This window comes from Alnus glutinosa, chromosome 12, assembly GCF_958979055.1.
Source record: "Alnus glutinosa chromosome 12, dhAlnGlut1.1, whole genome shotgun sequence".
Taxonomy (NCBI): Eukaryota; Viridiplantae; Streptophyta; class Magnoliopsida; order Fagales; family Betulaceae; genus Alnus; species Alnus glutinosa.
Window position 1 is genome coordinate 5,200,804 of NC_084897.1, and position 16,292 is coordinate 5,217,095.

A 16,292-nucleotide genomic window follows, 5' to 3' on the forward strand; every position below is an offset into this window, starting at 1 on the left:
GGGGTGTGCACGGGGCGGGGCGGATTTCCAACCTTTTTCCCCCCGCCCTGTACTACTACTGATTGAGAAAATTTCACCCTTGAACAGCACAAAAAAGGGAGAATCCGTGTGGGGTAGGGGGGTGCGGGTTGCGCAGGGCTGGGCGGGGGTGATGCACCGCTCTTCAACTTCTTCAATCTTCTCTGAAAATACTGCGGCACTTGGGTTAAAACAAAGAAGATGAAAAGGCGAAGAGCAGCGCAAGGGGAGGTTGTGAAGAGAGGAGAAAAATGTAGAGAAGAGGTGTGCGGCACAAGCATTGCGGTGCTAGGGTTAAAAAGAAGAAGATGAAGAGAAGAAACAAAGGAAAAGGAGAAAAGGGTGAAGTAATGAGGGAAGTCCACGTGCCATTTAATAAATGAATAATGGCTTACCCGTGCGTTTGAATAATTACTTCCTCCACGTGAAGTAATGTACCAACGCATGGGTAAATGAACCAACACATCAATTCAAATAAAAAAAAAAATGAAAAACACATGAATAATGAGGAAGGAAGATGTAATGTATAGGCTGTAAAGCTGTATTTGGTAAATGAACCAACGCATGGGTATTTGCGTTGGTTCAAAGCATCCTTAAGCCACTACTTCCTTCATGTCACACTTGGAGGAAGGATTCAGAAACAAATAAACATTTGTAGAAAACAAAAACAAAAACAAATAAATGAATAATGTTTTACTAGTTGGTTCAAAATGCAAATACCCGTGCGTTTTGATTCTTTCGAACCAACGCATGGCTTCTTGTTCCAGCTGTACCAATGCATGAATAATCTATTTTCACTTCTTTGGGTTGTCTTCTTCCTCAGAGTCTCAGACTGAGACATAATGAAGAGAAGATCAAAAGAGAGGCTGAACGAACTCAATGAAGAGTGAAGAGAAGAGAAGAATGAAGAAGACTCTAGAGGCTGCAGTGCAAGGTTAGGGTTTTTTAATTTTTCTTCTTCTTTTTTTTTTTCCTGCGGGTTGGGGCGGGGCGGATCCCCGGGATTTTTTTTAAATTCCAACCCGCAATCCGCCCCGCACCACACGGATATACCATATTTCAACCCGTACCCGCAAAAAAGAAAACAAATAAAATTGGCTTGGGCAGGGCGGGGGATGCGAGTTGGGGCGGGTCTACGGGTATTTGCCCACCCCTACTCACAGATTCCATCCCAAGGAAGTTCTTCACCCTTGACCTTCTTCAACAAGTAGTGGCTTACGATCTCTTCATCGTTGGACAAAAAGCGAAACCCCATCGACAACATTGTAGCCCTTGACTCCATAACTCTTTCTTTTCTCCTCGAACAATAAGAATAAGGACTTCTCTCAGTACGTAACTTGGAAAAAGAGTCCAAACCCAAGATGTATTTGTAAGCCCTGCACTGACCGACGTAGCTAAATAAATAAATAAAATAAAATAAAAAAACAAATAAAAGTAGTCGCGGCGGTGCAAGCCTACCATTTAAGGAAGGCGGTGCAAGACGACGTTCTGTATTGCCCTGTCCGTTAAATGAATTGCATACAGAATTTATAATGGCAATTGAATCCAGTGAACAACCCAGTGACTGGGTCATCGATGACATCGGCAGAGACTCTGCTGAAGGGGTCACCGGCCGAGAAACGGTAGGGTTTTAGCATAGAAGGCCTCGAATACCATCGTACGACTCGGCGAAATTTTTCCTGTCTTTTTCATCGTTGTTGTTCGCTGGCTTGTTTCATAGCTACCCCCTATGTTATGGGTCTACCGAGATACAACAGAATAAGTGAGTTTTAGTGATTTGCAGAATATGGTTTTGTATAAGAAAAAGAAGAACGAGAAAACCGGAGATAATTTGAATGGGGGATGTGTGTTTTTCCAAACTGACGTGCAACAATTTTTAAGCAAAACGAGTCGAATGTTTTCCAATGACTTGACATTTACACTATGTTAAAAAAAAAAAAGAAGAAGGAAAAACTTAGCAAATTTAGTTGTCAATTCATGTTGCGGGATTAATTTCCCGTCCATCGAGAAAGTGTAACCAACTAATCTGTGTGAAATTGAATAGGTGAAATTGTATTTGTTGGATGAAGGTGAGCTATGGCCCCAATTGCAATAGAAGAGTTTCCTAGCCCCAATTGCAACACCCTGATTATCATATAGATTGCAAGAACAATTCTCATGCCAAACCCCACAACCGGCTGTTCGTGCCACACGATTTTTGGTTTGTTTCTTCAGCCTTATGACCAAGTTAACATTTTCCTGATCGCCGCATATTTGCCAGGGGGCTTTTAACAATAATGATCACACTCACGGATGCCATCCAATGAAAGCTCTTCACCCTTGATCTTCTTCAACAAGTAGTGGCTTACGAGCTCTTCATCCTTGGGCAGAAAATGAATAAGAATAAAGACTTCTTTGAGTGCGTAACTTGAAAATCAAGTCCAAACCCAAGATATATTTGTAAGCCCTGCACCGACCAACATAGTTAAATAAATAAATAAAAAAAATAAAAATAGCCTTGGCGGTGCAAGCCAATCGTTTAAGTAAGGCGGTCGGTCGAATAAGGACTTCTCCTTGAACAATAAGAATAAGGACTTATCTCATTGCGTAACTTGGGAATCAAGTCTAAACTCAAGATGTATTTGTAAGCCCTGCACCAACCAACGCAGCTAAATAAATAAATAAATAAAAACAAATAAAAGTAGTCGCGGTGGTGCAAGCCTACCGTTTAAGTAAGGCGATGCAAGACAACGTTCCGTATTGCCCTGTCCGTTAAATGAATTGCATACAAAATTCATGATGGCGCTTGAATCTAGTGAACAACCCAACAATTGGGTCATCGGTGACATCGGCAAAGACTCTGACGGAGGGGTCACCGGCCGAGAAATGGTAGAGTTTTAGCGCAGGAGGCCTCGAATACAATCGTCTGACTCGACGAAATTCTTCCTGTCCTTTTCGTCGTTGTTGTTCTCTGGCTTGTTTCATAACTGCCCCCTATGTTATGGGTCTACCTGGATACGGCGGAATAAGTGGGTTATGGTGATTTGCAGAAGATGGTTTTGTATAAGAAAAAGAAGAACGAGAAGACCGGAGATAATTTGAATGGGGGATATGTGTTTTTCCAAACTGACGTGCAACAATTTTTAAGCAAAACGCGTCGAATGTTTTCCAATGGCTTGACATTTACACTATGTTAAAAAGAAGAAGAAGGAAAAAACGTAGCAAATTTAGTTGTCAATTCATGTTGCGGGATTAATTTCCCGTCCATCGAGAAAGTGTAACCAACTAAGCTGTGTGAAATTGAATAGGTGAAATTGTATTTGTTGGATGAAGGTGAGCTATGGCCCCAATTGGAACAGAAGAGTTTCCTGGCCCCAATTGCAACACCCTGATTATCATATATATTGTGAGAAGAGTTCTCATGCCAAACCCTACAACCGGCTGTTCATGTCACTCGATTTTTGGTTAGTTTATTCTGCCTTGTGAACAAGTAAACCTTCTCCTGATAGCAGCAGATTTTTCAGGGGGCTTTTTACCATAAAGATCACACTCACGGATGCCATCCTAAGAAAGCTTTTCACCCTTGACTTTCTTCAACAAGTAGTGGCTTACGAGCTCTTCACGCTGGGTAGAATGCGAATACCCATCTGCAGAATCGCATCCATTGACTCCATCACTCTTTCTTTTCTCCTCGAACAATAAGAATAAGGACTTCTCTCAATGCGTTCCTTGGAAATCAAGTCCAAACCCACGATGTATTTGTAAGCCCTGCACCGACCGACGTAGCTAAACAAACAAATAAATAAATAAAACAAATAAAAGTAGTCGCAACGGTGCAAGCCTACCGTTTAAGTAAGGCGGTGCAAGACGACTCTCCGTATTGCCATGTCCGTTAAAAGAATTGCATACAGAATTCTTGATGGCGGTTGAATCCAGTGAACAGCCCAGCGACTGGGTCATCGGTGACATCGGCAAAGACTCTGCCGGAGGGGTAACCGGCCGAGAAATGGTAAAGTTTTAGCGCAGGAGGCCTCGAATACCATTGTACGACTCGGCATAATTCTTCCTTTCTTTTTCGTCATTATTGTTCGTTGGCTTTGTTCATAGCTGTTCTTGTGTTATGGGTCTACTAGGATACGACATAATAAGTGGGTTATGGTGATTTGCAGAAGAAAAAGAAGAACGAGAAGACTAGAGATAATTTGAATGGGGGATATGTGTTTTCCCAAACTGACGTGCATCAATTTTTAAGCAAAACACGTCAAAAAGTTTGTCAATGACTTGACATTTACTCGATGTTAAAAAAGAAGAAGAAGGAAAATACGTAGCAAATTCAGTTGTCAATTAATATTGCGGGATTGATTTCCCGTCCATCGAGAAAGTGTAACCATCAAAGTTGTGTGAAATTGAATAGGTGAAATTCTATCAGTTGGATGAAGGTGAGCTATTGCCCCAATTGCAACAGAAGAGTTTCCTGGCCTCAATTGCAACACCCTGATTATTATATACAATGTGAGAAGAGTTCTTATGCCAAACCTCACAACCGGTTGTTCTTGCCACTCGATTTTTGGTTAGTTTCTTAAGCCTTGTGAACAAGTAAACCTTCTCCTGATAGCTGCAGATTTGCCATGAGGCTTTTCACTATAAAGATCACACTCACGGATTCCATCCCAGGGAAGCTCTTCACCCTTGACCTTCTTCAACAACTAGAGGCTTACAAGCTTTTCATCGCTGAGCAGAAAGCGAAACCCCATCGACAGCATTGCAGCCATTGACTCCATCACTCTTTCTTTTCTCCTCGAACAATAAGAATAAGGACTTCTCTTAGTGCGTAACTTGGAAATCAAGTCCAAACCCAAGATGTATTTGTAAGCCCTGCATCGACCGACGTAGCTAAAAAAATAAAAAAAATAAAAGTAGCCATGACGGTGCAAGCCTATCGTTTAAGTAATGAGACGACGTTTCGTATTGCCCTACCCGTCAAACAAATTGCATATAGAATTCATGATGGCGCTTGAATCCAGTGAACTACCCAGCGATTGGGTCATCGATGACATTGGCAGAGAATCTGCCGGAGAGGTCACCGGCCGAGAAATAGTAGGGTTTTAGCGTTGGAGGCCTAGAATACCATCGTACGACTCGACAGAATTCTTCCTGTCATTTTTGTCGTTGTTGTTCACTAGTTCGTTTCAAAGTTGCCCCCTATGTTATGGGTCTACTGGGATATAGCAGAATAAGTGGGTAATGGTGATTTGCAGAAGATGGTTTTGCAGAAGAAAAAGATGAACAAGAAAACCAGAGATAATTTGAATGAGGGATATGTGTTTTCCCAAACTGACGTGCATTAATTTTTAAGCAAAACGCCTCAAAAAGTTTTCCAATGACTTGACATTTACACGATGTTAAAGAAAAGAAAGAAAAAAGGGAGCAAATTTAGTTGTCAATTCATGTTACGGGATTGATTTCCTGTCGATTGAGAAAGTGTAACTAGCTAAGCTATGTGAAATTGAATAGGTGAATTTGTATCTGTTGGATGAGGGTGAGCTATGGCCCCAATTGCAACAGAAGAGTTTCCTGGCCTCAATTGCAACACCTTGATTATCATATATATTGTGAGAAAAGTTCTCATGTCAAAACCCACAACTGGCTGTTCGTGACACTCGATTTTCAGTTAATTTTTTCAGCCTTGTGAGCAAGTAAACCTTCTCATGATCGCCGCAGATTTGCAAGAGGGGGCTTTTCACTAAAGATCATACTCACGGATGCCATCCCAGGGAAGCTTTTCACCCTTGACCTTCCTTACCTAGTAGTTGCTTACGAGCTCTTCATCGCTGGATAGAAAGCGAAACCCTTTCGGAAGCATCGTAGCCATTGACTCCATCACTCTTTCTTTTCTCCTCGAACAATAAGAATAAGGTCTTATCTCAGTGCGAAACTTAGAAATCAAGTCCAAACCCAAGATTTATTTGTAAGCCCTGCACCGACAGACGTAGCTAAATAAATTAAAAAACCAAATAAAAGTAGCCATGGTGGTGCAATCCTACCGTTTAAGTAAGGCGGTGCAAGACAATGTTCCGTATTGCCCTGTTCGTTAAATGAATTGCATATAGAATTCATGATGGCGCTTGAATCCTATGAACAACCCAACGACTGGGTCATCAAAGACATCGGCAGACTCTGCCAGAGTGGTCACCGGCTGAGAAATAGTAGAGTTTTAGTGCAAGAGGCCTCAAATACCATCGTACGACTTGGCGGAATTCTTCTTGTCTTTTTCGTCGTTGTTGTTCGTTGGCTTGTTTCATAGCTGCCCCCAGTGTTATGGGTCTACTGGGATACAACAAAATAAATGGGTTATGGTGATTTGTAGAAGATGGTTTTGCAGAAGAAATGGAAGAACGAGAAGACAAGAGATAATTTGAAAGGGGGATATGTGTCTTCCCAAACTGATGTGCATCAATTTTTAAGCAAAACGCGTCGACAATTTTTCCAATGACTTGACATTTACACAATGTTAAAAAAACAAAGAAAAAAGGGAGCACATTCAATTGTCAATTCATGTTGCGGGATTGATTTCCCGTCCATCGAGAAAGTGTAACCAACTAAGTCGTGTGAAATTGAATAGTTGAAATTGTATCTATTGGATGAAGGTGAGCTATGGAACGTGTTTTGCTTTTACGCTTCCCAATAAACCTACTTACCATCACGCCTTCTGACTCTTGTCTTCTCAAGAAATTCTTCGTCTTTCCGAGATTTTTGTCAACCAAACCTAATCAGATCCTGTTCAAATAGCTCTTTTGTTTCATAAGTTTTCGATGTGGTACACTAACAGCTAGTGGGCTTGGTTACTTTCGTCATTTATGTAAACTGTAACGGCTACGCGTGCAATACATTCCATAAGCTCATCTAAATAGTATTGGTGTGGGCTCCAGGTCTTATATATATATATATATATATATATATATATATATATATATATATATATATATATATATATATATATATATATATATATTATTTATTTTCAAGTTAGTGGGCGAATTTGTATCCGTTGGTTGAAGGTGAGCTATGGAATGTGTTTTGCTTTTATGCTTCCCCATAAATCTACCATCATGCCTTCTGAAACTTGTCTTCTTAAGAAAAACTTTTTGTCTTCCCGAGATTTTCTCAACCAAACCCTAATGCTTGAAATACTCCAAAGAAATGTTGAGATTCTCAAGGGGTTTACCTTTTATGATTGGAATTATACCATATAAAAGATTTGGTTTTCACCCCTACATATTTCCTCTGCAACCTCAACTTGGTTCTCAAATTTACTAGTCTCTGTAATTGTTATCACCCAAATCCAACTAATTTTAATTTTTTCAACGAAACAAAAAATGCATTGTTAAAACAAAATTGCAGAAAGTCGTTCGTTTAAAAATGTTTGAAAAAAGAAATAGCAATTTGCAAATGGGAACAAGTTTACGCATTCAAAACGTATTTAGGTGTGCATTTTAAAAAACACATGATTTTAAATGTTGAACCGTTAATTTACTAGACGCTTAACTAAATTTTAAAAAATTACATTTTGAAAATAGTAGACTAAACTAAGAGTGGTTTGGATTTAATGTTTAAAAAGTGCAATTTTAAAAGGGATGATTTGAAAAGTGCGATTTGATGGAATTTGGAGCTGGAGCTAATCTGCCTCTATATATATGCTTATGGATTCCAAACAAATATGTATGCATGCATTAGAAAATTGCCAGCCTGAGCGTCATTTATCATGAAGTTTCCTGGCATCGTACAATTTCTAGCCCTAAGATTGTTGGACAGACTATGGAACCAACATTTATGAGTTGTTCAAGTTTTGAGAAGGGTATATTGGTTAGAAACTTACCTTCGATCGTGTTTTGGGACCTCCATAGATATTATAGGTGTTTAAGGTTAAGAAAAATGGATATTATTCAAGTATTTTGGTTAAAAAATACTTTTAATATGAGATTGCATAATCAAGACGCTTTTTTCTTCTTCTCATATTTGTTTATTATTATTATTATTTTAAAGTATTTTTACTAGGAAAATCTATCAAGTAAACATGTTCTCTCTCACAGAGTAATAGGTTCTTAGAGCACTCACAGTGGGTTATGTAAAACCCACTTTTGGCTAAAATAGGTAACAAAACTCCTAAAACCTTAAACCACCCTCCATCGGCTTATGTAAAGCAACGCTACAATACAATTGCCGTCCATTTGTGAATAGTGCAACGTCACATGAGACGTTGCACTGTACACGGATCTAGTGAATATTTTATTGTTCTTTCTTTCACTTTCTTCCTCTTTCTCTTGTTTTCTTCGCGTCTCTCTCTCTCTCTCTCTCTCTCTCTCTCTCTCTCTCTCTCTCTCTCTTTCATACTCTTCTCCTTCTTCTTTTTTTTTTTTTTCCTTCCCTTTTCCTTTCCCTGCTAAAATTGATGGTTTTGGGGTTTTCATTTTCTTGGCCCTAGTATTGGCGGAGCGACTTGTGGCAGTGGTTCTGGTTCGGTGTTCCTGGCTTGTCGACATACTCTGGGTTCTGGTTTGGTGGGTCTGGTTCGGCGGCTCTGTGGGGTGCTCTCCCACTTCTCTCTCTTTCTCTCTTGCTCGAGGGTTCTGGTATAACCCGCCCATCTTCTCGCTTGAATGAAGAAATCGAAGAAGGGTTTGGGAGTAAATTGGAGATTGGAATTAATGGGTGCAAAAGTTTCAGAGTTGAGGGATATGGTAGTGAAGAGGGAGGAGAGGAAAAGAGAGGGAGTTTCAACGAGAGAAGGACGGTGTGTGTAGAAGTTTTTGGTACGGTGATGTGTTTTATTTGGTGTTTTTGGTGAAGATGCGTTTTTAATTAAAATGAATAAAAATAAAAATTGATTATTTTAATAAAAAAGAGAAGAAGTTTTGATGGATGAAGGTGTTGAAAAGGGGTTAGCTAAATAAGCAAAAATGGGTTTTCATTAGCAATTTTATATAAAATTTTACACAAGCCGTTGTGAGTGCTCTTACATTGTAGCTTTTTGGTCTAACTAATCATGTAGGAATTTCTCTAATTATTAGAAATTTTCTTAAATTTTTATTAATACAAGATCCTGCTACACCCTTAGTGGTCTGGCAGCACCTTGGGCTCACCTCACTTTTTACATGAGGCTTACCGAATGTGGAGGCCTAGCCTAGGATCGGCTGACTAATCCTTAGTCCAATACCCCACACCACTCAAAGCGATGGTTGGTCCCAAGAGGGAGTTTACACTTAGCAAGTCTCAAACCTGGGACCTATAGGACAATATTCCCTAAGGACCTCAAGCCTCAACAGCTAGGCACACCCCTTGGGATTAATTATTAGAAATTTAGCAAGTTATTGGATGATTTTTGTTTTCTCTCTCCTCTCCAGGCTAAAAGGAGATGTGCTGATATCCAAGTATTTTAGTGAAAGAACTAGGAATTGAAGGAAGTTGAAAACTTGGAAGGAAAAAACAGTGAAAAAAGACTGGCAAATTATCAAGGACCGAATTGCAATTTCTCATTTCTTTCTTGATCACGATCCTAATTGGTTTCCATACTATTGATTCGATCCTTGTTAGAAATTGGAACTTCGTGTTAAATCACCAGTTGTCCCAAAAGTTTAACATGGAATATTTAATTGAAATGAGAGATAAATGACGAAGTCAAGGTTCGAATTCAAAATCTTTGGATCTGATACCATGTTAAATCACCACTTGTCCCAAAAACTTAAACTGATAGGAAGATGTAAATTTAATCACTTAATCAATATTTTAACACTTTGTATATCCATAGTGGCGTTAGTCGATATATTTCTAAGAGTTGTATTTTCTTAGATTTGTAACTTCCATAACCGAGAGTTGTGTTTCTTGGTTGATTATAAATAACCAATGGAGTGGATGTGAAATCATTCGATTTCAATTTTCGAAATTCTGAATCTCTTTCAATTTTTCTCTCAAATCGAGTTTAGGTTATGGGCAAATGTGTTTTGTTCTTGTAATAAAACATTACCGTTGAGTTTTTTCAATTCTAGATGTGAAAGAAGTCACTACACAGCGTAGAACACTTACAAAATATCCTGATCTATATGTTCTTAAAAGGTACACACCATAAAACTAACCCTTTTTTTTTTTTTCTTTTTTCTTTTTTCTTTTTAATGATTTTCCAACATCCTTGATTACAGGATTAGGCCTAAGCTTGCTCAATTGCACTTCCGGGCTTGTTTGATAAGCAACATTACATGACATAATCGTGCATCTGGGTCCCACTTCTGGCAATTTTTGCTGCAGCCTTCCACTATTCGGCTGACTTGATTTGGCCAAATCGTCTAGCTGGCCAACACTCAAAATAAATTAAGCTTGAACAGCAATTAAAAAAAAAAGTTAACGTACACATTTTCACGTTGACTATTCAACGGACAATTCACGTTGACAATTCCTCTCTTTTTCTCCCTCAATTCAGAAGACACAGCAAAGAGATGACCGAATAGTGGAAGGCTGCAGCAGGAATTGCCAGAAGTGGGACCCGGACGCACGATTCTGTCATGTAATGCTGCTTATCATGGACTGAACTCCCTACCTTTCACTTGTGCGTTTAGACGTGCATATGTTCAGGATGAACCTCTTTTTTTTTTTTTTTTTTTATTTATTTATTTATTTGTTTTTAAGGGAGGTTAGTAATTAGAGAGGGGAAAAAAAAGAAAAAAAAAGAAAAGAAAGGATAAAACATAATAAATCACGATTGCCTCGTGAAAAGTGTATGACATATATCGGATTCGAGTCATGTTGAAATATGAGTATTAGATTATATAGGTTAATCCTAACCCAACTTGTTTATTTAAATGAATCAGGCCCCTTAACCTTAATCTTCTAATTTCGTATTGGATACACGAGCCGTGTCAAAAATTGATACCCCTACTCGCAGGTACGAAATTTATTAGTATTTGTAATTGTTACTCTCCAAATGAAACTAAGTTTAATTTTTACAATGAAACAAAATTGCACTAAGCGTCCTGTTTGAGAGTGTGCTTGAAAAAAATAGCAGTTTGAAAATATGAAATAAAAAAAAATAAAAATAAAAAAATTCTTCACATAAAAACTGCAAATAACTGTAATTTTATTAAATGCTTAATTACATTTTTAGAAATTGCTTTTTTATATCTACGGGTTTAAAAATATTTTGAAACTATGGAGGCTCTTGCATGTTTCGGCCCTTTATTAACTGATCTGCAAAACACTAAATTAGAAGTCTACATTTATGGAATTAGATGCAGGGAAATATATTTAGTAGTATGAACGAGGCATTTGCAATGCAATTCTCATTTGGCAGTTGCCTATGCTCGCACCTAATGACATTTGGCAGCTATGCTTATAAAATAAATCTTATTCAGAAATTTATTTTTCCGAATTTCCGCTTTTTTTAAAAAAACTAGGACTTGATGCTGTAAAAAAAAAGAAGAAAAAGTGGCAACTAATGACCAAACACGTGGACAATAACGGGAGGGAAAGACACATCATCGCATTTCATCAATTGTTTGTACATGGTATCAGAGCCACAAGTTTCTTGCGATGATGGGTCTTTCCCTCAAAATACGCCTTAAGAGAGGAAGGAACACCATTGCTTATAAAGTGTCCAGGTGAAAAAAATCTTAACGATATGGGACACTTCAACATGCAGGACATGAAATGTCTACTATTTTTTTTTGTGTATGGAGATTGGTTTCAACTTCCACCAGTACCCTCCTTGCTGCGGCGATTATTCTCTTGATTGTTCCTTCTCTGATACGCCATCTCAAACCACCTAAAAAAAGAAAAGGGTTATAACAGCTATTTTTTTATTTGGTGTAATAGTCTCCTCTCCCTTTCACCTTGGGTGAGTGTAAGGTATAGGGTCAATTCGTAGTTCAACCTACCATGATGATCAAGTTGCTAGCTGAAGTTGCGGTTAGGCTAATTTAGTCAAACACAGCAAGTTTTCCCCATCACTGGTCGGACCAAGCTTTCTTAATTCTAGTCTTAAATGCTACATGCTTCCCACTATTCATGTTCCGAGTCCATTATTTTTTTTACCACATATATCACTACTTACTAGTTGCGTTGTGAAATTTTTATTTGAATAATAATAAGAAGTGATTGACGTGATATAAAATATAAAAATTTTGAACTTTTTTATAGAAAAGTAAAAAAATTTTGTTTTGTAATGGGTTTTTTTTTTATTTGAATAGTAATAAAAAATTATTGATGTAATATAAAAAATAATAAAAAATAAAAGAAGTTAGATTGTTTTGGATTCGATTTTTTTGGGAGAAGTGAAAAAAAATAAAAATAAAGAGGAAGATGAGAGTGTTGCCAAGCACACTCAATGTATGTCGTTCCCGACGTAATATAAACGTTGACATCATTTAGTAAGAGACATCATTTAGTAAGAGACGATGTTAAATTATTTGGATTAAGATCTTCCACAATTTTAAAAAAAAATTAAATTCTTATATTATGTGAATTCATTCCTTTTTTAAATTGAATGACGTGAAAAATGCTACATATTAAAAATATGACATGTTATCGAGGATTCGAGGCAAAAAAGAAAAAAGAAAAAAGAAAAAACACATTCCAAAAGGTTTTTTCTTCACTTTTGAAGAGGTGCTTCTTCTTTACTAAACTAAAATACAGTTTTTTTACTCAAAGCTTTTATTCGATATAAAGTGTAAGAACCTGTTAAAAATATACTCAATTTTTATTGTTAACATGTCATATTTTTAATATGTAACATTTTTCATACCGTTCGATGCATAAAACGGTCTAAATTCATATAATTTGAGAATCTACAATTTTAAAAAAATTGTAAAGGATCCTGATCCGTACCGACTACTTACTACTTACAACTAGATTTAAAAACACCATATTTTAGCTGTCTTACGTGCTATATATTGACCCTTAGAATGTAGTAAAGGGTATAATAATTTTTATTATAAGTCTTTTATAAATTGACTTGACATAGTTTACGCATTACTTATAACGTTAGCCATTAAAATAATTTATCAAATATTATTGCTTAATTCTTTACCTATATTATGCTACATGGCATTCATATATAGTAGTACTACAACATAAATTTGTAAAAAATTATAATTAAAGTCAGTGTCCCAAACATTCTCCTCGATCTGCGATTGAATTTGTTTTTGTCTCCAAACATGACTCTTCACGGCCTTTAAGTAGAATTTAAGCCCCTCAAAGGTGGTCGGCCGGCCGGACTGAATTACTATTTTGCAACTGGCTATATATATATATATAAAAGCAGACAGGATTAAAATAATAGCTTATGTACATTAATTAAGTATACGGAACAACCAAAACGCGTACCGAATGAAATCAAGATTTTTTTTTTTAAAAAAAGTCATATAGAATTTAAGCCCCTCTATTTATTATTATTTTTTTTTTTTAAGAATAATTTAAGCCGTCCTGCTTTATTTATTTATTTAAATGATTATATTAAAGCATACAATATTAAGGTGTATTTGACATTGCGATTTCATAGATAAAAAATACAATTTTAAACTAAATCAAAGAAAATGAATCGTTTGGAATAGCGTTTTTAAAAAATTGCAATTTGAAAACTTAGAAAGTTTGCGTTTTCAAATCACAGGTAATGGTGTTTTCTTAAATGCACAATTTTAAAGGATAAACTGTGATTTTGCAAAACGTTTAACTGTATTTTTAAAAATTACGTTTTCATATCATAAACCCAAATGAAAACTCTTAGGATGCATTTGAGATTGCGATTTTATATACAAAAAGTGCGATTTTAAACCGAATGGCATAAAATTAATCGTTTGGGAATTGTGTTTTTAAAAAAATTGTGATTTGAAAACGCATAAAACTATTTTTTCAAATCACTGGTAAGTGAGTGCTTTTTGTAAACGCAGAATTTCAAAGGCTAAACTGTGATTTTATCAAGCGCCCTAACTGCATTCTCAAAAATCACATATTTTAAATTTGTTATTTTAAAATCGCTTTCAAACCTAAACATACATTTACAAGAAAGGAACCACGCACGGTTGACCAAAGGAAAATTAGGATTATCATAACAATGGCAATAAGGACGTACGTTAACGTTGCTTACTCACCAATCATAATACAGATGAAAACTGTGTTATTCGAAGATGCAAATGAAACTAGCTAGCATAGTTTGTGTTTCTGATCATATACAAAAATGGCTTGTAATTATAATAATACATTTATCATTTTAAAGAAATTTAAAAAAGGTTGTAATGGATGTCATGCATTATTAATCAGAAGTCTCCCCCTCCGGCCTCTCTCTCTCTCTGCACATAATTAGAATACATTTTGCTTAACTGGATCTTACTGTTAAGATTCCCTTACATGTCCATATATATATATATAAGGACTTGTGATGATCACTGCATATAGAAGAAGAATTCCTTTGCTTAAGAACATACGCAGTAGAGTTGCTTCAATTCAGAGGGATTTGGAAATGAAGATCGAGGCTAGCATTCTCCTGTTGGTCTGTATAGTATTAGGCATTCTTGGAGTCTGTCATGGAGGCAGCAGCTGCCTCAGGAAGACTTTCTATAAGAAAACCTGTCCACGCGCAGAGATGATTGTCAAGAATGTCACATGGAAACATGTCTCCACGAATCCCAACTTGCCGGCAAAGCTGCTGAGATTGCATTTCCACGACTGTTTTGTTAATGTAAGGCACTAAACATGGCCCTTCTGCATGCACGGGAAATTTATATGCATTCGGATCTCCATGTTCTTGCTCATATCATTTATCCTTTTAAGGTTCATTACACTTACTCCATGCATACTAACACTCCATTTGCATTTACACTCATGGCTAAATTTCATTGAAGCTTATAATTGAATGCAAATTTGCAGGGTTGCGATGCATCAGTTTTATTGAACTCAACAGCAAATAACACTGCAGAGAAGGACGCAATACCAAACTTGTCTTTGTCAGGCTTTGATGTTATTAACGACATTAAAGCTAGACTTGAGACGGAATGCCAAGGAGTTGTATCATGTGCTGATATCGTGGCTTTGGCTGCCAGGGACTCCGTTTCATACCAAGTAAGTCAAGAAAAATAATTCTTGGTAATGCAGTAACTATTCGGTGTTGTTTGAATAGTAAACGACGCTAATCCAAATTCTTGACCTTATGTTTAGTATTGTTTGCTAATGGACACTATTTAAACTTCACTAAGTGAATCATGTGTGTAATATTTGCAGTTCCAAAAACCAATGTGGGAAGTGCTTACAGGTAGAAGAGATGGCAATGTTTCAAGCAACACATCAGCCTTAATGAACCTTCCACCGCCTAACTTTAACTTCACCCAGCTCAGCGTTTCCTTTGCCCGCAAAAATCTTAACTTGCAGGACCTCGTCGTATTATCAGGTAAATCCGAAGAAATGTATCGCAAAATAGTGAAATTTAAAAATAAAAAAAAAAGTTTTTAATATAATGTGTAAATATATATATATATATATATATATATATATATATGTATGTATGTGTGTGTAGGTGCGCACACTATTGGAGTGGGTCACTGCATTGCATTCACCAACAGGCTCTACAATTTCACTGGAAAAGGTGATCAAGACCCTTCTTTGGACCCAGCCTATGCCGAATTCCTGAAGACCAAATGCCCGAGCCCTACTGACTTTATAACAACAGTAGAAATGGACCCCGGCAGCTTTCAAAACTTTGACAGCAACTACTATGCTATCCTTCTGCAGAATAAGGGTGTCTTCCAATCCGACGCGGCTCTTCTGAAAAACAAGCAGGCCAAAAGAATTGTCCAGAAACTGGATAGCCAAACCAACTTCTTTACAGAATTTGCACAGTCGATGAAGAGGATGGGAGCAATTGAGGTCCTTACTGGCACTGCCGGGGAGATTAGGAAGCAATGTTGGAAAGTCAATTCTTGAGGTGCTTTAATTAAGTTTTGGTAATCTGTTTCAAACGTCTAATGAAATTGTTTGGGATTGTTTTATTTATTCATTTGAATGTAAAACTACTCTGTTTCACTAAATAAGTTGTACTTACGTGGTTATTAATTGGCCTGCATGTCAATGAGTTTGTAAGCTCAGATTCTCTCTATATGAACCTGCTATGTTTCTTAATATGTAATGCTTTTGTAAGCTCGGGTTCTGTATCTGAATCTACTGTGTTTCTTTAAAAAATTTAGCCTCTGTTTGTTTCGTCGTAAAAGAAACAACTTGATTGAGTAGAGAAAGCTAAGCCTTCTTTGGAGACTTGGGCCCTT

General features: G+C 37.0%; 1 protein-coding gene across 1 annotated transcript; it reads left to right on the top strand.

Moving 5' to 3' along the window:
* Nucleotides 1-14,326: 14,326 nt before the first annotated feature.
* Nucleotides 14,327-16,167, top strand: LOC133883128 (peroxidase 3-like). Its single transcript, XM_062322345.1, has 4 exons — nucleotides 14,327-14,716; nucleotides 14,905-15,096; nucleotides 15,256-15,421; nucleotides 15,548-16,167. The coding sequence occupies exons 1-4, from the start codon at nucleotides 14,417-14,419 to the stop codon at nucleotides 15,952-15,954; spliced, it is 1,065 nt and encodes a 354-aa protein (XP_062178329.1). The 5' UTR covers nucleotides 14,327-14,416; the 3' UTR covers nucleotides 15,955-16,167.
* Nucleotides 16,168-16,292: the final 125 nt, after the last annotated feature.

Bases quoted from the DNA above. Each gene is read 5' to 3' on its own strand.
- LOC133883128 (XM_062322345.1), top strand. From the start codon at position 14,417: ATGATCACTGCATATAGAAGAAGAATTCCTTTGCTTAAGAACATACGC. The intron at 14,717-14,904 runs GTAAGGCACTAA...GCAAATTTGCAG, and splicing joins TCCACGACTGTTTTGTTAAT to GGTTGCGATGCATCAGTTTT. The intron at 15,097-15,255 runs GTAAGTCAAGAA...TAATATTTGCAG, and splicing joins GGGACTCCGTTTCATACCAA to TTCCAAAAACCAATGTGGGA.